This window comes from Equus asinus, chromosome 1, assembly GCF_041296235.1.
Source record: "Equus asinus isolate D_3611 breed Donkey chromosome 1, EquAss-T2T_v2, whole genome shotgun sequence".
Taxonomy (NCBI): Eukaryota; Metazoa; Chordata; class Mammalia; order Perissodactyla; family Equidae; genus Equus; species Equus asinus.
This window is the reverse complement of record NC_091790.1, coordinates 147010190-147034022: the sequence shown is the minus strand read 5'-3', so window position 1 is coordinate 147034022 and position 23833 is coordinate 147010190. Positions and strand designations below refer to the sequence as shown.

General features: G+C 33.4%; 1 protein-coding gene across 6 annotated transcripts in view; it reads left to right on the top strand.

The window, feature by feature from the left end:
* The window catches only part of DGKB (diacylglycerol kinase beta), a 685277-nt gene that overhangs the window by 182322 nt on the left and 479122 nt on the right, over positions 1–23833 (top strand). For all 6 annotated transcript variants that reach the window (XM_044766591.2, XM_070509328.1, XM_070509320.1 and 3 more), the window contains 3 exons: positions 10530–10579; positions 13884–13958; positions 17109–17228. In XM_044766591.2, coding sequence (XP_044622526.1) covers positions 10530–10579; positions 13884–13958; positions 17109–17228 — 245 coding nt within the window. The remainder of the gene's footprint in view (positions 1–10529; positions 10580–13883; positions 13959–17108; positions 17229–23833) is intronic.

The following is a 23833-nucleotide window of genomic DNA, read 5'->3' as shown; positions in this document are numbered from 1 at the left end:
GAAATAAAAGTTAAGAATTCTTATCCCTTAACCACTTCCCTTCCTCCTGAATTTGCCTGCTGCTTTTTGCCTCCCATACCTTCAAATATAGACTGACTCTGTAATCCTAGATATCAATCATTCTTTCACACTTAGTTTCAGGCACCCAATTTATTTGCTCGTGTAGTGAGGTAGCAGAGATTTAGTGAAATAAAAACATAATTGTATATTGTCTAATCTATAATCATAGCTCTACTCAAAGCCTCAGGTGACCTTCAGTGCATTCAATGTTTCTCTGGTCATCAGCTTCTTCTAGTTAAAAGTTAATCCAGATGCTTCGTTTCTTCAAACACTTACCTATTTAATCATCATCTCACTTATTAGGTGTGAATTCTCGTAACTTCCTTTCATTTTACCTAAAACTTGTCAACTTCTAGACCTGTTTTTTCCTCTTTCTGTTCTGACTCAGGATGAACAATTGTACCTTTGATAGTTCCCTAGAGAATAAATAATACATAAAATTAAGCCCTTAATTTAGCATCCATAGACTGATCGGGCTCCACAATTTAACCCCAACCTACTTTGCTAGTGTTGCTTTTGGCTTTAACCTGTGCACACATGCACAAACGACGTCCCAGTCACATGAGTCTACTTTTCAATCATCAGACAGATCCTGAACTTTTCCACCTTCATCACTTTGCTTATAATGTGCATTTGCTGGTGGTGTTCTTTCCCAGTGTATATCAGATACAATTCAGTCTACACTGAGACCTAGCTCATATCACGAGTCCTCTCACCATCTCCTAATTGGATTTATTTTGCTCGCCTTCCTCGTACCCTTGCACTATGTGTAATTTCCCACCCTAGCACCTACCACTTGTGTGTGCGTGTGTTTCAACAGATAAATGCTCACTAACTGATAGTTAAATTGAAGTTAATGGGTGCTTGAGAAGAAAAAAGTAAGGTGAATTATTTAACGCATGAAACAATAGTAAATTTGTTTATACTGTGACTTTAAATGGTATTCACATTTGGATTAGTGTTTATAAATTATTATTATTATTATTAACCAGAATAATTTTTAAATTAGTTTACATTTACTGAAAATGTATCACTAAAATGAAGACTAACCTGTATGTAAAAGTTACTGCTATGTATAGTATTAATCTTAGAACCACTGAGATTTAACATCAAAGAGATCCTGAAGATCATGTGGTCAACCTCCCTGGAGTGTCAATGAAAAAATTGCAGCCCAGAGAGACTGGTTATAAATTATACCATTGGTTTAGCTAACTGTGACTAAAACCCATGATTTCTCACCTACTGTATAAGTACTCTTTTTATTTTGAAAGCTTCCTTCCATTGTTTTTACTGTTGTTTCTCTTGTGGAAAAAAGGAGAAAATATAATCCATTACATTAGATGTCACAAATTCCAAGTAGCTAATTTTTCTTTCCCTCAGCCCTTAAGGTTTATTAAGTAGGTCTGGAAATTCATAAAACAGTAAAAAATTGTGAGTTAAAGAAATTCCACATAAAATGTCCTTTGAAATAGACACTTTCTAATGTTTAATAACAAATTCCATATTAATATTTTCATATCAATAACATATAAAGTACAAAAGCACCAAAGTATATACAATAGGATATTCAAGGTGAAAATAGATAGACTAAAAACTTGCAAATCTTTTGGAAGAGAAAAATTCTAGATATAGAAAATTACCCTTATATTGCATAACATACCTTTGCTCTGATCTTTTAACCAAATTCATGTGTGGGCATATAATTATGTCCGTATAAAGGGAAATTGCAAGAGGATAAAAATAGAAAAAAGTGGGTTAAACTAGCTTGTAACTTTGTAACTTTGTAATAGTTACTCACCTTTCGAAGCTATCATGTTAACAGAATAATTTTAATATTGAGCTTAACTTGTTTTTGCACCTAAAAATCTATATCCTTATTATATTGGTTTTAAAAATAAGATCTATTTGTTCAATGATTTATTTGACTTTGGGGCCTAACTTGACTTTTATATTCAAGAAGAAATAGTCTTATTATGTTTGAAGATCGGTATTAATTTCCTCAATATTATTCAAATATAGTTTTAAAAGGGAAAGTTCCCATAGGCTTTGAAAGCCAAATATTTTTAATTTTCCATGGTGTTAATAGCTGTCTTTTCTTCCTTGTTTGATTAATTTCTCTATTTCTACACAGGTGATTAATTCCAAAATCCTCCACCACAAATTTTGATTTGGAAACTTGTGCTCTTCATTTCTTCTTTAATCTTTTCATTATCTGTGACTTTCTCTTTTCTTTGACTTGTTCAGTCTTTCCGGAACCACTATTTTTGGGTGTTGAAGCTCTAAGACAGAACTTTGAATTTTTTTTTCTTTATTTTCCTATTCTCCAACTTCTTTTCTCTTACGTCTTTCATTTGACACCTGGGACATCTTCTGCATCTATGATGACTTTTTTTCTTCATTTTTTCCCTCACACTTTTAACTTCACAGAGAATCCGTTTTGTTCTCAGTATGAGCCTTATATGCTCCTATTCTTATTTCATGGATTGAAACTCTCCTCTTATAAGAAATTTCTTTCCATTCCCCGCTTTGTTGGTTTTTTTTTTTTTTCCCCAAATTCCTTTGTTTCGAAAGGACTCCCTGGTGGGTTGGTGGGTAGGTGGCTGAGGTTCAAGTCTGACTCATTGGAGAAGGGGAAGTGGACTCGACTCTCAATGTTCAGTCTGGCGACTTTCACATATTTTCCCTGTCTTGGGTATAGCACCCCTACCCTCAGAATTCCTGAGCTGCCTGAGCTCAGAATCCCTCTGGTTTGACTGCTATAGAGCTCAAAGGTCCAGGCTTCTGCTGGGGAAGAGAACTTGGCATAGCCTCAGGTGTAAGGTGTGAGGGGTAGTATTTGAGGGTCTAACTTCTTTTCATGAAGACTTTCAATTAGTTTTCCAACTTATCACCCTTTCTGTGCAAATCTGTGTCTCCTCGTCCCTACCAGCTTAAGTTTATATTTCTCAGGTTTCAAAGTCAACTACCATGTATATATTTGTTTTCCAGCTTCTTAAATTTGGCTATTCTTTTCTCCTCTTATGTTTTCTTTGTACTTACAGATTTATGCCTATTTCCTCCCTTACTGTTAGTATAGTGGCTCTTCAAAAGAAAGCCAAGGTAAATTTGTGTTCAATACTTCATATTTTGCGTGACCCTGCTACAATTTTAAATTAGTAAACTTATCTCTGAAAATTAAAATCCTAGAATTTCTCTCTCTTATCCAGGATCAGAAAAAACTTTATACTTGATTTTAACTTGGTGAGATTTATAGTATAGGATACTTGGTGCTCAATACATATATGCTATTTTTATTATTGCTATTATTATTGATAGTTTTCAGACCAACTTTCCTACTGGAAACAACAAGAAAATTTAGACACAATGTTGTTTTTAAAAATCTGTTTGAGGGGCTGCTCCCGTGGCCAAGTGGTGAAGTTCTCGAGCTCCGCTTCAGTGGCCCAGGGTTTCACCAGTTCAAATCTTGGGTGTGGACATGGCACTGCTCATCAGGCCATGGTGAGGTGGCCTCCCACATGCCACAACCTGAAGGACCCACAACTAAAATATGCAACTATGTACTGGGGGGATTTGGGGAGAAAAAGCAGGAAAAAAAAGAGTATTTGCAACAGTTGTTAGCTCAGGTGCCAATCTTAAAAAAAAAAAAAAAAACCTGTTTGAAAATTTCAGGGACTTATCAAGGCAAGGTGGCAGCATCCCATATACAAAATAGAGGAAGATTGGCACAGATGTTAGCTCAGGGCTAATCTCCCTCACAAAAAAATATATATGTTCTAGTACTTAAATATTTTATATAAGTTCTTATATATATGAAATTTATATTTATATAAGTTCTAATTCTTTTTTGAAGACTCAATAGGATTTTCTAAATGCACAAACATATTACTTGTAATTAAAGGTAGTTTTAATAATCCTTTTATAACATGTACATTTTTTATATTTTTTTTCTTGACTTATGGCAAGAACTAGAATCTCCAGTACAACCTTGGAGAAAAGTGATAGGAGAGAACATTTTTGAGTGCTTCCTGATCTTAAAGAAAAACTATTAAACTTTTACTAATAGCTATGATTTTAACTGTAGAATTTTAATAGGGTGCTCTTTGTCTTGTTGAAGGTTTTTTTTTTTCCTCTTTTGTTGAGAGTTTTAATCATGAATGGGTATCATCTTTTGTTAAATGCTTTTTCTGTATCTGTTTAGATGATCATATTTTTTTCTCCTCGTTTTGGTTAATGTAGGAATTATTAACTGGTATTAAACCAAATTTGCATTCAAGACATAATGTCCATTTAGCCTTGATGCTTTATTTTTATCATATATTCTTGTATTTGATATGGTCAGATGGATAGGTCTATTTTTCCTTGCTGGTAACATCCTCATCTGGGTTAGTTTGGCCTGATAAAATAAGGCCTTTTTCCATTTTCTGAAAACGTTTGTGGAGGATTGATACTATTTCTTTCTTAAGTATTTGGTAGAATTCACCATTAAAGGAATCTATGTTTGGAGGTTTCTATGTGGAAAGTGTTTTTAAAATTATGGATTCAATTTCTATAACTGATATGGGACTATTAGGATTTGTCTATTACTTATTGTTTTAGTAAGTTGTATGTTTCAATAAAATATGTGCAGTTATGTGTTATAAAATGTATTGTCATAAAGTATTTCAAAATATCACTTTATTAACTTTTATTGTCTGTGTGATCTGTGGTGATGTCCTTCCTTCATTTTCCTGATACTAGTAAGATAGAAAATTCAAAATTGGTATCTATCTAATAATATAGTGTGATAATACATAAAACAAAAATCAAAATAATTAAAAGGATTAATGAAAATATGTACAATTTAGTGGGAGGTTTCAACATACTTCTCTGATTTCTCATGTAAAAACAATGAAAAAATCAATATGGAAATGGAGAATTTGAGTAACATAATTAACAAACTGACGTGAACATTTTTTAAATGGCACCCAAAAACAAAATATTCACAGAATATTTATCAAAATTAACTGTATACTATATTATAAAGCAAATCAACAAGTTTCAAAGTATTGCTATGAAACTGAGTAGAATTAATTTAGGTATTAGTAATAAAAAGAGCCCTGGAAGAATACTCATTTGCTTATAAAATAAATGCCATATTTCATATAACCCATGGGAAAAGAAGAAATTAATATGACAATATTTTGAAATTAATGATAGTGAAATTTTAACATGAAAAAATGTGAAATAGAGATAATGCCAGACTTAAAGAAAAAGATATACTTTAGAGGCATATGTTAGAAAAAAAAGAGAAAGGGTGAAAATCAGTGATATCTACATCTAAACAAAAAAACTTAGAAAAAGAAAATAGAGGAAAAAATACAGTAAGAATAGAGGTTAATGAAATAAACACATACAAATTAGAAAAAGTCATCAAAGAAAAATATTTTTCTTTAAAAATAACAATAAAATGGACAAACCCCTGGAAAGACAGATTGAGGGAAAAAAAAAGAAAGGGAGTGTACAAATGCCAACAAAGAAATGAAAACTAAGACATTGCTGCAAATCCTATAGACACCAAAAATATAATAAGTATTTTATGGAAAACTTTATGGCAATTAGCTGAAAATTTAAAGTTAAAAAATGTGTTCATAGAATAATACAACTTATCAAAACCGAGCAAAGTAGAAATTTAAAGTCTTAATATTCTTATATCTGTTAAATAGATTAAATCTCTGATTTAATGAAACTTTCACTCAGAGTAAAGTCCAGGGCCAGATGTCTTTCCCAGTGTGTTACAGTAAACATTTAATTTAAGAAATTAAAAACAATAGTTGTACGGATAATCTTCTAGCAAACAAGAGTGGGAGCAAGATATTAGCAGTTCAATTCTAGTTACATAGGTAAAAGTGGCTAATATATGATGTCCAGATCCCAGCTGGGGTTATTTCAAAAATGTAAATTTGGTTTAACATTTGAAAATCAAACAGTGTAATTTACCACATTAAGAGAATAAAGGAGAAAACTTTTGCGATCATGTCTATGAAATAATTATATTATTTGATCATATTCCACATCTATTCACTATTAAAAACAAAACAACCACAACAGCAGACTCTTACCTACTTAGAAATTGTAAAGAACTTCTTGAATAGAATGTGTATCTACAACAGACTTGCATCAAGCTTCATATTTAGCAATGAAATGTTGCAAATACTTCCATTGATAGTGGAACAAGACAAAAATGATCAGTATCTTAAGTTTATTTCAACTTTGTGCTGGAGATCATTGCCCATGGCAATAAAGCAAGAAAAATACATAGAATTTATGAGGATAAGAGGGAAGAAATTAAAAGTCATTGTGTATGGACTATATGATTATTTACATATAAAAATCCGAAGTAATCTACAGAAAAGTATTTGAATTAATAAATGAGTTTAGCAAGGGCTCTGGATACAAAGTAATAATAAAAATCACATATTTCTATATGATACCAATAAATAATAAAAAATAAAATTGAAAAAAATTATCATTTATAATACATCAGAATTATTAAGTGCCTGCAAAAAATCTTTAACAAATATTTGAAAGACCTCTACCCAGGACAGTATGAAATATTATTAACAGAAATTAAAGAAGATCTAAATACTGCGGAATATAACATGGTTTTAGTTTTTGAAGACTCAACATTGTAAAGATTCTCCCCAAATAGATCCATAGATGCTGGATAAACTCAATAGAAATCTAATGCACATTTTGTTTGTTTTTGAGGGAGGGGGGTTGGAAAACATTTTTCTAAATGTTATATGTAGATGCAAAGGCCAAGTATCTTGAGATTGAACAAAGCCAAGACAATCTTGAGATAGAACAAAGTTAGAGGATATGTTTGATTGCATAACAAGATAGTTTTGAAAGCTGCAGTAATTAAGACAGTGTGGTATTGAAGCAGTAACAGGCAAATAAGCCAAAGGAATATAATGGAGAATTCAGAAACTGCCTGGAACCTACAAGCATACTTGATTATGACAAAGTTGGCACTGCAGAGCAAGTAAAGATCACCTTTCCAGTAATAGTACATGGATAATTGGATAACCATACTGTTTCTTTTTCTATTATAACAAGTAACTCCCAAAACTTAATGGCTTAAGACAACAGCATTCATTTTATTGTCTTTCATTTTTGTGTCTTGGTAAGAATTTTGGAAAAAGCTTAATTGAGCAGTTCTGTCTGTAGGTCTGTCACGTAATTGTAGTTAGATAGGCTAGACCTTGAACGGTAGAGGTCTGGTATATGCTGGGAATATTCAAGCCTGTCTGGACAATAAACATATGAAAATTAGCTCAATCTCACTAATAATCAGGGAAATGGAATTTAAACCTAAGTGGTATACCACTTATACCTCCACCAGAATGGTTTAAATTAGAAGACTGGTAATACCCAATGTCGGTGAGGATGTGGAGCAGCTCGAACTCTCATAGACTGCTGTTGAGAATCTAGTTTGGTAAAACCACTTTTGAAATGTTTGGCAATATAACTAAACATAAACATTTGCAAATCCTATGACCCAGAGATTCCTTCCCTTTTACTGGTTTATAAACAACTGGCAAATGTTCATCAAAGCATAAAAGCCATTTCCAAGAAGGTTTATAGCAGAATTGTTTGAAATCGCACCAGCATTACTAGAAATAGCAAATTGGAAACAACCTAAATATCTCTCAATTTTAGAATGAATAAATTGTGGTATTTTTGTACATTGGAATAATATGCAGAAAAGAAAATGAGTTAATGTTATTTGCAAGAATACAGATGAAGATCCAAAACATAATGTTCAGTAAATGATGCTACATTCAAAAGAATGCATATAGAAGTCAAGATAGCGGTCATCTCTGGGGAAAGGAGAGGAATAATGATGAGGAAGCATGAGAGGGGTTCTGTTGTGTTAGCAATATTTTATTCCTTGACTTGGATAACTTGTTACATTGGTGTGATCACTTTGATAATTTATTGAATGTTACACTTCTCTATAGGTGTAATACTTCAATAAGTTCATTTTTAAAATCAAGGTTGAGTGCACAGTATCACTGGGAGAGACAGAGAAACAGGTTAGTTTTTAATTGTTTATTTTTTTAACAAGCGGGTTATTATTATTTTTTTCTTTTCTTCTGAGAAAAATTCACCCTAAGCTGACATCCACGCCAGTCTTGCTCTCTTTTTTAGTATGTGGGCTGCCAGCACAGCTTGGCTGCCAACAGAGTGGTGTAGGTCTGTGCCCAGGAACTGAGCCCTGGGCCGCCAAAGTAGAGTGTGCTGAACTTAACCACTAGGCCACCAGGTCTGGCCCCTATTACTACTTTTTAAATTATATTGAGGAGCACACAGAATCATTAGGAGAGTCAGAGAACCAGATTAGGAGGCTTCTTGTTTGAAGCAATAACTAAACTAGGTACATACTAAATTGGACTGGGGAAAAAACCCATTGCTGCCTCTCTGTACAGACGGAACATCTTTCAATGCCAACACCCCTGAAACATCCAAGACTCTGGATGCTCTCTCTTCAATCACTGCTACTGCTGCTGCTGCCTCCCATCACCAGAATGGATTCTGTGCAGCCCTTTTTTCATGGGTCACTGGCATCTGATTGATGTCTGGGCTCGTGCTTCTGATTGGTGGAGCTTGGGTCGTGTACAAATTCTATCTTCAAGTCAGGCTAGTAAATAAAAGGTATCTGGGATTTCATCTGTTATTGTGCTTTGCAAAGCGTAGCTTTTAGACCGTAGGAAGAAGTTTCAGAGGCTACCAAAATGAATCACAGATACCCACACACCCACCCAACTTGTGTGTATGTCTTTGAGCTCATGTTTCCAATAAAGTTTACTAATAGGCATAGCGTGTCCATATATGTGAGCTGTTATGAAATGGGTTAACAGTCATTTACTCCAATAAGGATTGACAGAGATAGAAGTGTCCTTCATTCTAAAATGTAGTTAGGCTTTTGTAAGTCCTTGCTTTGTTCCTGGTACTTAACCCATTCTCTGAGTGGTGTGTGAATCCTTGTCACTTACAAAGATATTTTTACTATTTTCTGCTGGACTGGAAAAGGTGGACATGCTCTGTATCCACATTGTGGTAGGTTTTTTTTCTTTCTGAATTTTCTTCCCATTTATTGAGTATATGACAGCCAACAATCATCACGGTTTGCAAATGAGGATCTTAACATCTTTTAGCCAGGCTAACATTATTTCTCTTAATTCAATATGTATGCATTTTCTCCTTATATTTTAACATCTTTAAAGTCTGTTTTCATTTTACAATAAATAGAAGATGATAGGCACATTGCCAGCGTTTTTTCCTTTTACTGATATGCAGACTAGCTTTATATCTTATAAGTAATCCTATCTTAGAATTGATAGAATATAATTATTTTTAAATCCAAAAATAATAATTAGTTACAGATATATGTCGAGGTCATTGCATAATTATGCCTCCAGTTATCAATGTCTTCATTTAGTATTACAGACCTCAGATATCAAGATTCTCCAGGGAATTATACAAACCCAACACAAACCCTCACTTCTACTCCTCTATTTTTACAGCTGTGTTGTTCTTTCTGTTTATCTCCAAACGGCTCCTGCAGCCTCTTCTGTAGTCTCCTGGTGGTGTGTGAATTATACAAGGGAATCCTCAGGCCAGTCATGCACCTCAGCCATCCTTCTTTCCTCAGCTCACTGCCACAAAGAGAGCACTCTCCTTTTCCTGCTTGATTAGTTCAAAGAGTGGTTATACCCTATGAAACTGCATCTCAGATTTAAACAAAGACACCATTATAATAATGCATTTTATGTGTTACCATCTTCCATCAGAAAAATTCCCTTATCTTGCACTAACCTTCCTTTCCCGTACTGTTTGGGGATCAATCAAAACAATGGCTTATATTTGTGTAGTGACCTACGGCTTTTGATATGCATTTGTGTCTATCCTCTCACTTAACTTTCAAACAAATGGGTATCTTATGACAAGGTGATTATTCTCATTTCACAGATGAGAAAACAGTGTTTGACTCAGCTCACATAATAGCGGATGGTGGATTCAAATTATAATTGATTTCCAGACCTCCAAGTTGGTCATTTCTTCTCATCTACTCTGCCCTTTAATATCCAGACTCTGAATGTCTAAATTCATTCTCTTCTATTCTTTTTTCAGTTTCCATTTAATGATCTTGTAATAAAGAATTTGAACAAACAATAGTACTTGTTAGTGTTTTCTAGCTATGTAACAAAAATTGATAGACTTTATATCTGATATCCAATATTTTTACTAACTGATTAATTCATTTTCAGCGTATCTTGAGAAAAGACCCTCTCAAATCAATTGCTTTGAGCAGGGATGGATTTGGTATTCGTTTTCAACAGGAAATAAATTTTAAAGAATATGCCTTATACGGACATTGATCTTACTCGCCTATAATCTTTTTTTCAACACCTCTTTTATTCTAGTTATGTTTCGCCTCTATGACACAGATGGGAATGGCTTCCTGGACAGCTCGGTAATTTTTTTCTTTGAATTTTCTGTGAAAATTTCAAAGTAGTTTGTTCTGGAAAATGCAATGAATAAATTTATAGCTATTACCACTGAAGACACACTTACTATAATTTCCATGCACTCACACAGCATTTTTATCATCTGACTTTTTGAAAGAGAGTGATCTGAGGAAACTGTTAGGATTACAATTGCTGTATTGAATAATTTACTTTAAAAAATGACATTTTATGCACTGAAAGATAAAGAAGACTCCAACCTCATGTGAATAAAACATAAGAGAAAGTTGAGACCATTGATGTGGAGAGAAAAAAAATAATCAGTGAGATTTGAGTAAGAAAAATATCGAGAATACGAGTAGAAATTAGAGGAATTATAAAGTCAATTTAATCATTTTATTACTCTCCTACTTTTTAAAAGTGTTCTTAGTCATATATGCTGTTGAAATAGGTAAATATATTTACAAATTGCTTTGAGAAACTTCCTTTTTAAAATGTCTCATCCAATTTTAAATGCAACTCACATTATCCACAGTTTTATTCATAAAAAGCAATAGAAGAAAAAATGTCATCTCTGTATGATTAACTGAAAGGAATACTTGGATGTTTCCTTTGTTTGTAATATAGGCAAATCATTGATAGTTTTCAGAGAAGTAGTTAGACTCTTAGTTCTACTGCACAAATCAGTGTCTCACATGTAAATCCATCTCAGCTTCCATCCAATAATTTATTTTATATTTACTAATAACATATTTTGCATATTACATTATTTCTTCTTCTATAAAGGAAATAGAAGAATATTAATAAAAGAATGTGTCACATTATGAAAATTTTGAAGTACACAGGTATATTAAAAAGAAAATGTTTTAATGTATTTAATATTGATTAAAATAAACACTATTTCTGATAATAATTGAGTTTCTCTCATCCTCTGATGTCCCTCCCGAAGGCAAAACTGCAATAGGCTTTTAGAAGCACAGCAGTGAATCTGGAGATGTACTTGTGTAACGCTGAGGAGGATAATGGTACAGCAGCTTCTCCAGAGAGGGAAAAAGTATATCATTCCTGCTCTAGGAAATGAGCCCCAATCTGAACTGAGGCTGTGATTGTGGGATTTCCCATGTTTAAGTCTCTCATTTTGCAAATGCCATTATTTTTATATGTCTAGTAGTGTTCAGTTTTCCATGTAGGAATATTAAGCTGCAAGATAGATTTGCTCATTTTCTGGTGGCATTTCACAGCTAGGAGTTCAGATTTCTTCTAGATATTTCAATATGCTTATTGTAGCACTTCTGACTACACTAACGGAAATTATATTTTTAATGCAGATTTGTTCTATTTAATATTTCTTTTTAATTAAATTAAAAGAATGTTTCTTCACTAGGCTTTTAGCCATGGTTTGGCAGCTGATTTGAAAACTCAGTCAAATGGTTTTTTTTGGTCTCTGGCCATTTTTTTGTTAACATATAGTAGATTACTAGCAATATTTAAAACTATATTCCCAATATTAAACAATAAGTAGGAGACAGATAAATTTGTTTGTACTTATACTCTTCGTTTTTGTACTTAAATGTCTGGATTTAATTTTTATGGTTTTCTCCACACAACTCACGACTCCATTGTATTTTGTTCAATGTCAGGTTGAAATTGCACCTTCTGATGTCATTTGTCCTGGAAATTTAAAGATGTAGCAGTTCACATATTGGAGGCAAATCAGAGGAAAATTGATACTTTGAAAAATGGTCACTGTGTCTAATAATCCTCGTTAATGTTTATTGATCACTTGCAATTTGCCAGGCAAGATAAATGTATTTCATGTAATAGCATGGTTAATCTTTGCAGAAATTCTATGAACTTAGATTAGAATATCTATTTTACTCATGAGGAAACGGTCTTAGGTTAAATGACTTATCTAATGTCACTTGCCTAAATAATAGTCCACCAAAAATAGTTTCTGTTCCTAAAAACATGTCCAGGGACTTCAACTGTTCCAAACCATTAAGACGTATATAAGCAAAGATAGAGAAGGTGAAAGAATATTAGCATACACACACCTACACTCCCACACACACACACACAATTCCAGCCTATAATTCTAAACGATTGGTGTTTAAAAATTTTCTTATCTGTAATAAATACGTTTATATGCATATTGTTTCTGGGGCAACCTGTGTTACATAACATTTTCATGATTACCTTTTTCTGGAGAGAGGGCGTGTAGCTTTCATCAGTTTCTCAGAGGGATCCATGACCTCCTAAAAGAAAACATCTTTTACCATATTTCCTTTTTCATTCCAGGAATATTAACTACATATATTAGATGAGAAATTTGAGTACAATAATCTTTGATTAATATGCTTCAAGCCTTACTCTTATATACTTCTTGTATTTTCAATTATCATACTATAAAACACCACTTTTAATTATGTCGTTGGCTGCATTTAAAATTACTAGCATTTACAAAGTATGTTTACTCTGTTCTGGAGATAAGGACAAATTAAAACATTAAAAAATAGGTATAAAAAAGTTTTAATTTATATAGCCCAGCCATATACCCATTAACTAGCAGTTCTTCAAAGAGTTGACATTTGTGCGGAATAATGTAAAACTTCAAACTAAAATTCTATCTCCACATAAAATAAACTCTACGTGTACTTGGCCTCCAAACCTTCATCCCAAACATACCTCTAGCAGAGTGAATTATCCCAGTACATGGCTGGAAAAGTCTATATACGTTCTTAGTGTATCAGAATAAAAATAAACTGCTCAGTTGCCCTCAAACACTTCTTTCTACCCTTCCACACCTATTTTCAAGCTCAAAGATCAGGACACTCAGTGACTTAAAAATCACATCTTGTGAAAATATGTGTGCTCCTACTTTCGTCAGACACTCCTTTCCAAAGAATGATTTTCTTCCTTATACCTCGTCTCCTGGAAGAAAATCTTTCTTTGTATGGTTGCGCCCTCTACTGGTGAAGATTTCTAGACTAAGTACAAAATGAATTTACATTTAGGCTCGTCATTTATGTATAATTAGACCTTTAAAAAGGATATATATAATATGTTAATATATAATAATATCAACGTATATTTATTTCATAAATTATTTTATTGTATAAATTATATAAATTATAATTATTATAAGTATATATATTTATAATATAAATACAAATAATATGAAATTTATATTTCTATAAATTTAATCATAACTTCTTTACAAGTTCAACAAAATAATTCCTGTAAGTCAAAGCTCAAGAACTTCCTTAGAACTTGTATTCCTTCTCTCTCCCTCTCTGTCTCTCTCTCCTCCAGGAGCTAGAAAACATCATCAGTCAGATGATGCATGTTGCAGAGTACCTTGAATGGGATGTCACTGAACTTAATCCAGTAGGTATATGAATGATTTAACTGTTGACCAAATTCCAGAAGTTCCCTTTCTCTTTTGTCTATTTTGGCACCCTAATGTATCACTGTCATTTGTTGTTTTCTTTTGCTAACTCTAAGTTCCTATTTCTAATCAGTGGGTAAATTGGATCTTGAACAAGAAAAGGTATATATGGTATTCTGAACCTCTTAGCAGTAACTTCTGCTTTTCTTCCTCATGGAAATTAATTTGGATGGCAATCTTGCATACATGTAGGTAAATAGAAGCTGCTGATGGACACTGCCAAGGTCATGCTGTGCCATAAAAAAAGTCAGAATTGATATATGTTTTTTATGATCTCTCTGATTTTCCTTATATGGAAATAGCTAAAATATTCATTCTAAAAGAGGATGAAGTGGTTAAGAAGATGATGCTGATAGCTTACTGTGCACAGTGCACTGTGTTATCTTGGGTATATGTGGTATTTACTGCTCGTAACTCTCTGAGGTCGATACTACCATTTTATGCATTTTACACTTGAAGAAATTGAGACCCCCAAATGTTAAAGATACTTGCCCAAAGCTTTTCAGCTAGGTAAAGATAGAGCTTAGAAATTTAGAAAAATAGTATCTAACAATGCTTATAAGAATATAAAAACTTCTCATTTTCAGTAGACTTATACCAAAGTTACAACATTATTCAAATGTATATTAAAACATACTTGATCAGAAACTTTGACTTTAGCCACAAGTAATATTTTTGGGAGAGTTGATGTATTGTTGATTTTAGTTTATTTTTGAAACTAAGTTTAGCAAATTGTACATGAATCAAACAAGTACACATCAATTTTATTTAAATGGTTTACATTTTATATGAATTCAGAAAGCTTATTCTTTAACCACGGTTCACATTTATGCAGTTAACAGCATGATAATGGCATGATTATGTGAGTCTAGAGCTCTGATAGCATTTTCCTTGCTTGGCAAACTAATGCCAATAAAGTACCATGAAGTCATGTGCAATGTCACTTACAAAGGAGACCACAATTTCTACTGGGACTGGGGTTTTTCCTAGTTTTCACTCAGCTGGTTTTTCCTTTTTTGGATATGGAAATGCACATGCTGTGCACATAATTAAAGTTGCAGTTCATATATAGAATAATAAGGTAAATGGCAACATGTATTTCATTCTGAGAATACTTCTTGATTCATGTTAATACTATTTTCACTGAAATCAAGGGGCTTATAAATTCTGTTGCCCTTTTTGGTTATGTTAATCTAAAACAGCTTTCATCCTACTCACCTTAATACCTATGAGTATTATTCATCTATCCATCAAGCACCTTGTCCTCACTGGAGTGATAGAGGAAAGGGGCATCTTTTTCTATCAGCTTCCAAAGCAGAAGCAGGCATCACCACTTCTCAACAAAAAATATTTGGGGTGGCAGGGGATTTGGGGAGAGTGTCATTTGAGAAAAGGGGGATCTGGATGCTGTAAGGAAGGGAACGATTTGTGGCTGGGCAGTCTAGTTATGACAAATAACTTCGGGAAAATACAAATAATAAACTATATGACATTATTTGTCATTTATTGCACACACTGCTGTCTGCCACTTCCACCTGGTGTAAATAGTAGAAAGTCAAGATCAAAGACTTACTGTGCATTGTGTTTACTGCCATAGTAACTGCCTCATCCTGCCTAATGATGCAACAGCTCTCCCCATTTTAAACGTGTGTACTTTGTACACATTGTCAGATCTTTGATAAGTTTGCATACCTGAATCAAGAGAATTGAACATTTGAGGTTGATGGCAGTTAGTAGGGAAGACTGACATGTTCTTGGAAGAAGTTTTTCAAAAACGAACCCAGGCTCTAACATTAGATTTATTAGGTACAAAATGAAAGCATTAGCCGTCTGAAACAAATACTCTGTCTTTTAGTTTTCTTCTCATTTATTCATTTCTACTACTTCATCAGAGTGCCTTCAAGGGGCAAGACGTTTTAACAAGCTCTTACACCATTCTGCCAAATTCTAAATAATTTCCCCTGTTTTTCATTTTGAGAATGATGAAATAATTATTTCAGCATCATTTTGTTCCAAAAAGCCTCTTTCTTTCGAATGCCTATAGATAAGTTTGCTTTTATGAAGGAAAATAATCTGATTTTCAAATGCTTCCTGAGAAAACTCCAATCGACCAAATTCAGGAACTTTCAGGCAAACAACACTTCTGTCAGTGTGTCAAATGTTCCATTTATTGCACCTTTTCAAATCTTTGTTCTAATGCTCTCTGTATTTCTTTCTTTTGCCAAACTGATTAAAGTTTCCATATTAGATAAAGATGGTGAGTTACTTTCTTCACCAGAGCTCCACCTGGTCTGCCATTTTGATGCCATTAGATGGGAAGTACTTCACATTCCCAGCAGCCAAGGGTAACACGTTTGCAACTCATATAAATTCTGCAAAGGTAACACTAACAACACCTACATGACACGATATATGCTAGATGTAATTTGAAGATACTTATAATATATTAACACATTTAACTCTCAGAGAATCCCTTGAATTAAATACTGATATTAACTCTATACGACCTAGAGATAAATGTATTACAAGCACACACTGTGCAGAACATTTTCGGTCACTGTACAAGTCATCTTTAGAAAAGAAATCTAATCAAAAATGACTTGATCGTTTAAGTTCTTGGCTCTATTAAGTTCTGATAGGCAATTAAAAGCAACTTAATTCCCCCACTCCTTACCACTTAGCAAAGAATTACTTCAGCACTTTGCCATGAAGTTAATTTGTTCAGACATTATCTGGCATATATTTGAATTAAAAAAAATAATCTAGAGAAAGCAATTAAAGACCATTTTCATCCTTAAATTAAAGATACCTTCTTGTTTTAGCCATACCATTCAGTGACAAAATATTGAAATGTTAAACAATTATTTCTAAAAGCGATCAGTGTAAGTAGTCAGGTTCTAGAAATCATAACAAAGCCACTATATTCTCAGTAATAGGATTAACATTGTACTGAGTTACCCAGATATTTGTGTCGCTCTCCACTTAGCTAGTAGTCATAGTTTTTTATAACCAGCGTAATGCTTCGTTGTATCATATGAAATTTATTTTATTGATTCGTTGCAAGTTTTCCCTCATCTCTTCTACTCCAGATCCTCCATGAAATGATGGAAGAAATTGACTATGATCATGATGGAACGGTCTCTCTGGAGGAATGGATCCAAGGAGGAATGACAACAATTCCACTTCTTGTGCTTCTGGGCTTGGAAAATGTGAGTAGTAACACACAGTGGGTGGCCTGGTGGTAAGTCAGTGGGGTTCTCTATTACACGTTTTGATTATAAATTCATCTGGCCATTTTCTACCAGTAAACATGTAGTTAGTACCTGGACCTTTTAATAAGTATGCCACCGCGCAATTTACCCATGACTCCTTGTATAGTAATACTTGCCATGAACATATTGACTCATTTTAGGTATTACCTTATTATTTAATACACAATTTCTCTCGTTTTTTCCCTCAATTTAAAGTATAATCTAGTTTAAAAAATTATTGACCGTCTCATTTTAACTAATGCAAGAAACTTCTCAATATTATTGCATTCTGTGGCTCTTCTGGTGCTCCATCTTATTCCATATTCCCCTTCCCCATGAAGATAAAGTTTATTGATAACCTATATTTGGAAAAGCCAATTATATACCAAGATTGTTGAGAGGTGATATATATATATATATCATGGTATATATCATATCATGACATATATCATAAGATATATATAAATGCAATAAAATTATAGATATATATATATCAAACATAAGTTTTTTTACATATCAGCAGATCAGCCAGGCTTTCACTGTAAGCCTGTCAAAAATTTTCTTATATGAGTGCCTCCAGTGCTAATTAAATACTGGTTTGGGGGGATAATATAGATCAACCTAAGTTCAGAATGTGATATGATAGTGACTTTGAAACCAAATCTTGATGCCCCAGCCTTGATGTGAATTTCAGCAACAATTAATTTAAAAATCCAATGAGTCAATACTAGATTTCTGTATTTAGCATTAATAGTTAGACAAGATTAACTGTAACATGCATACAGTAAAATGTATCCTCAGGTTGAAAGGATGTTACTGATGCAAAGCACCATGACACATACAATATTTAGAGTTTTGAGGTACAAGAACCTAGTGTCTACCACTTTGCTGCTGATCGAAAAACTTTCATACTTCTTGTTACTAGCAGTAACACTTTTTCAGATTCGACTATACCGTGATTATTCAAGATACCAAGATTTTAAAATCAGCCCTCAAGAAATCGTACAGTCTGTGTTTGTAAAACATGTGAGAAAGTATGCAAATACGTTTGTACGTATTTACATATAGGTTTGGGCTTCAGGATAGGATCATTTGCCTCTTTTTCATTTAGATCTTCGAATTCTTTTGCATTCAGGTTAACCTTACCCTTCATGAGGCCCTTGGGATTTTAGATATGGTCAGAGGAAGGAAAAGAAAAATTACTAATAGGTGACGTATGGGAAATTACCCTCAAAGTAAATAACTTATTAAAACAAAGATAATAAATATAGATCTTAATGTTAATACATATATATTTCTACGTTCTGAAAATTAATAAAGCAATATTTCCCTGTGTCTGATGTTCTTATACTATACACAACCTAGTGTCTTTTTAAATAATTTATTATATATCTCTGTATTATAAATATTTGTTTGTTTAATATACCTCCAACAAAAGCATATGTAAATCAGACTATTGGGAGAAAACAAAGAAAATTGACAAAATGTTGACGTTTTAAGGTTGAGTTTATACTTAACGCTGAAGCATAGTTGTCAAATGTCTAGTCAAGAAGTTCTAATTATAGTGGCTCCCTAGAAGGGAATCTTATATTTTTAAACTAAAATTTTGTCTATTCTAAATATTTATGGAAATTCTTGGATGACAGAATGAGAGAAGACGCAGGAAGGAGTAAGTAAACCATTCGGTAGTTGGGGAGTTGGACAAGAAAGTGTAGTAATGGAGACTTAGTCATCTCTATTTTAAATATCACAGTAAGATTCTGAAATGATGTGTTTCTTTGGAAACTATGCTTTAGAAATTCTTTATAATTTGATTCATAAATATAGATACTTGTGAAGTTATGAAAATAGCATGGGTAAATATAGTCCACAAATCTGTATGGATTTACCTCAAAATATTTTTAACAAATACCATACCTTGTCAGTTTCTAGTGTAGCAGTAACTTTATTTCAACTGAATGACAATTTTTTGTCATTAATGCCCATCAGGTTAATGATACATAATTTACTCTATATTCATATTCTTAAATTTGTATTTCATGTTTTTAGTAAAAAGAGATGTTTTTGGAGTGTAGTAGGAAAAATCAATTTAGGGTTTCAAGGTGGTAACCAGAACTGTGTTCCAAAGCTGTGTTCCCAGTGATGGCCACTAGATGGCAGGGCTACATTGTTTAACATTTATAAGTCAATTTAAATATGAGATTGGATTTTTCACCTGCAAAGAACAATTCTGAGAGTAATATCCCTTTTCCTTCACTTTTTAAAAAAGAAAAAAGCCAAAAAGCTTTTAAATTGTCCTTTAATAAAGATGTATAAACCATGGAATTATGATCGCAAAACACAGCATTTATTTGTTAGAAACAGCTTTTTAATTCCAAGGTATGGCAAGTGTTTTACAAAGTAGGAATGACACAATGACAACTGAGTGATGAGGGCCTTTTTTTAGTAATTGAGATTTACTTCCTTTTCTGTAGGCAGTTGATGTGTTATTACCTGTAGAGAATTTGATTCATGATGCCATTTTTCCTCCACTTTGGTTTATCAAATTGGAAATCTAGAAGCGTTAGGTTGAATCCAGCCGTTTATTGTGGGGCCTATCTTATTCTGTTGTCCTATCTATTCTTGTCTAGTGTCAATTATGAGCTCGGGGAGTAGATTCTAATTGATAGTGCATGTTAAATACCACAGTGTATTTGAAAGTGACTGTGTTGTACTAGCCAAATTACCCAGATGAGATTATTGTCCTGGGAGAGTAATCCTCACTTCTAATGTAAGGCAGAGCAATTGTGATTTCATTGTAGTTTATTTTTCTCCATCAATAGAGTTTTAAAAGCTACTTTATTTTAAACAATATCTGTTTTGGTGCCAAAATGAGAAATGTAGTTTATCAGAACTTGATTCTATATCAAATGCTAGAGAGTAAGAGTCATTTCCTTTGTCTTATGGGAAGTCCTTCAAACTTCATGACCCCCAGTATGAAGTGGTACAGTCTCTTACATCTGAGAGAAAATTGAGAGTTTGGGTGGCATATGTGATTTTGATTACAATAAAAAATTTATACCTGAGACTTACTCATTTCTCCTTCAGCATTCATTTCATTGAAGAATTACTTTTAAAAAAAAATCTAAATTTTCAATGAACATGTTTTTCTTGTTAAAATAACTGTATCTAGCAATAAACTCTTCTCCATTGATTGGTAAACTTTGTATGTAAAGGGACAGATAGCAAATCATTTAGGTTTTGAGCACCATAAGGCCTCTGTTGCAACTGCTCAACTCTGCTGGTATAGCACAAAAGCAATCACAGACCATGCATAAATTAAAGAGCAAGGCTGTGTTCCAATAAAACTTTATTTACAAAAGCAGGTTGCTGACCATTTTGACCCAAGGGCCGTAGTTTGAACCCTGATTTATTCTATTACTAATTTGTCATATTACAAACAGAAAAGGTTTTCATTTACTTTTAGTCATTTAGGAGAAACAAATGTAATAACTTTTATTTAGCTCAATTAGACAACCTCAGCAAGTCATGAGGACTAATGAAGAGAGAACATAGTGAACTTTATCAAATTGGTCTTCACCCTGGCTCTGTAGTTAACTAACAAGGTCATTTTGTGCCAGTCAATTATTCTCTCTGGACAAATAAAAAGAAGTTTAAGAATATCCCTTTCCTTTTATATATTCTTTCAGTTCAAACGTTCTTTTTCCTAGATGAACAAGAAATAATGCTCCAATTCCTGAAATCTATAATCTTGGATCATTTTTAGATTTTTGAAGGAAAATTCCTGAATTCATATTATCATAAAAACAGGAATACACATTTAACTAGGAGTCTGGCTTGAAATAAGATACTTTCTTACTATTTGATTGTTGTGCCCACATCTGGCCTGTATGGTTTTTGAATGGATATATATTTTGATTTCACTGTATATGCTCCCAGAATACTGGTCTTTAATCCCAATATATTGTTTAAACTTTGCTGTTAATTGAAATGTTTTAGGATGCATTTTTTTTTTGCCTGAATTAATAAAATAAAAGTAATTGTTTGTTTTGCCTCCTGATTTCTGATGAAATTTCTGAGTATGGTGGAAAGCAGAAGATGATGTACTCTTAACAGACTAAGCTATATTTGGTAAACTAATGTTTCACACTCAATTTTTTAATTTAATTTAATTTGGTTGAGTTGTTCTTCTGCTGTTTATATATTGCTCAATCTAGAAAAGAGTTATGAAACTGGATAAATGCAAAAATTTTTGAGATTCCAGTTTGGGTCAGTCAAGGAAAAGGATTATGTGGTGTTAGTGGTGTTGAATTTGCATTTGAACCTTAAGAAGGGCAGGGTCTGAGCCTGACGTCAGAAAGTGCGATCTGGAGAGAACAGTTGGTTGCACCACCACTCACAATTTTAAAACTTCTCTCTGCATTCTCTTTGCCTAGGCCTGATGCAGCTCACCTTTTTGTCTAAAAGAACAGCTTTTTTCATGTTATAATTTTTTGGAGACCTTGAACAGAAAAGCCAGGCAATTTAGTGGTGCTTATTATTTAATGAGTTGGAATGAATTTGCACCATTAGCTCTTCTGTGCGTTGTAAGTGAAGTCAGTTGAAACATAGGTATGGCTAGGTGTAGGGTAGGAGCATTTTGGCTGTGACCTCAGTGACGTTTCTCCTTGAGATCTTTTAAAAAATGATATTATTTATAATAGCCCCAGTTCACTTGAATACTATATGTGATGTGATCTGGGATATATGTAGGGAAAAACTAAAACTTTAGAAATTACTAGGATAATGAAATAGGTTTCAAAAAGTTCCAAAGGGCATTCTTCCCTTTGAAACCTCCTTTTGACTTCTAAGGTTTAAAAGGGGAGGAAGAACCTGGGGCTCCTTCTCAGTGTGAACATGCCGAGCTTTCATTAAACGTTTCTGTCGTCAGCACAGAACTGAGCTGCTTCATTATAAAATACGGCGTTTTCTAAATATCAGGAATAAATTTCTATGAAGTATAATATCTGGTAATGAAAAATCATGAGAATAAAATGTTTGTGAAATAAAGTACAGTAAACCTACAAATATCCTTCTCAAATGTTTTGGCTGAAACATTGGGATGTTACACAACTCAACCCAATGATGGTAATAATATTTGCTGTTTATATAGCACCAGTATTCTGAGGAGCTAAATTGACTTCACAGGTATTGCATAATGAAACTCACACCATGGCCTGGGAGAGGAAAGTGGGTCCTTTCATTTTATTAGAGAGGAAAATAAGAAGAAAGGTGAAATGGCTTATCCACCTTTTCATAGTAGGCCAGGAATCAAGCCTTCCAGATTTCCTCTTCATTTCTTTTTTATAAAAATAAATTCTTTTCTATGACAATAAATATTTATTTGCAATAGAAGTACTAATAGGAATGCGCATCACTGGCTGATAGAATCTAGTAAAGGACAGCCTTCCCCTCCCCCGCTAAGTTTATGATCTAAATGAGACAAACAAGACAAGACATGAAAATCCAGCGAGCTGGAGAATAATTTGCACTGCTGAGAAGTAGTTGGCCCCTGGTTTCAATTTCTTCTCTTGAAGTCACATACATATTTCATCCTTTGCATATTTCGGCAATGTATCCGGCTAAGAGCTATAAAGCTATTTAATTTGTTTTTTTGGTAAAGCATTTTATGTCTGGGTAATGGATTTGTACATCAGTTGCAGCCTGTAACATGGCTAAGTGTTCTGATTGACAGAACACCCACGTTCAGACTTGTTTATTTTTCGATAAGGAAAATGCCAGTTAACTTAGTCCATATGTGCTCTTCAACAGGATGAAGCTTATTCACATGTAATGGACAATCATTTAAAAATATAATGACAAGGATTATAAGAACAGTAATACACATGAAAATTAGATTTTTCCTTTTTCCTTTTCACTTAAAATTTTTTAAAAGCATTGAAGTGCTAACTTTATCAATTTTTTAAAAAAAATTAACAACCCCATTACTTAAACTTTTCACATCAGGCCGTTTTATTCTAATTTGAAGGAATAGAAATTTAAAAATATAGTCAGTTTGCAAAAGATAGTAAAGTTAAATAAATATGTAAAGCATACCATTCATATAATAAAGATACTAGAAGTCTTATGACTCAAGCAAACCAGAACTGGATTCAGAAATTATTACAGAGCCTATTTCTTAAGTTTTGGAAGAAGATTGAAACACCAATGTCTTCTGATGTCCTCTCCGTGACTCCTTCTGCATAACTGTTCTTGTTGAGAGCTTGTTAATCCTCTGCCAGAAGAATGAATCTGAGCGTTGTCAACAACTGTGAAGGGGCTGAGAGTTACCCTACTTGCAAGTTAACAAGTTAGCTCCCCACAGTTTCATAGATGCTGGCAAATGACATGAGACACCTGGGTCAGAAACAAAGTACTTGTTTACTCACAGCAAGCGGGCAGTAGGAGCTTCATTTGTGAGCGAGTTCTCCTGGCCCAGAAGGTCTCATAGGAGCAATGGAGTGCTGCCCGAGTAATTGCTGGACAGCATCAGAGCTTGGAACCGCTGGCTTGGGGAGACTAAA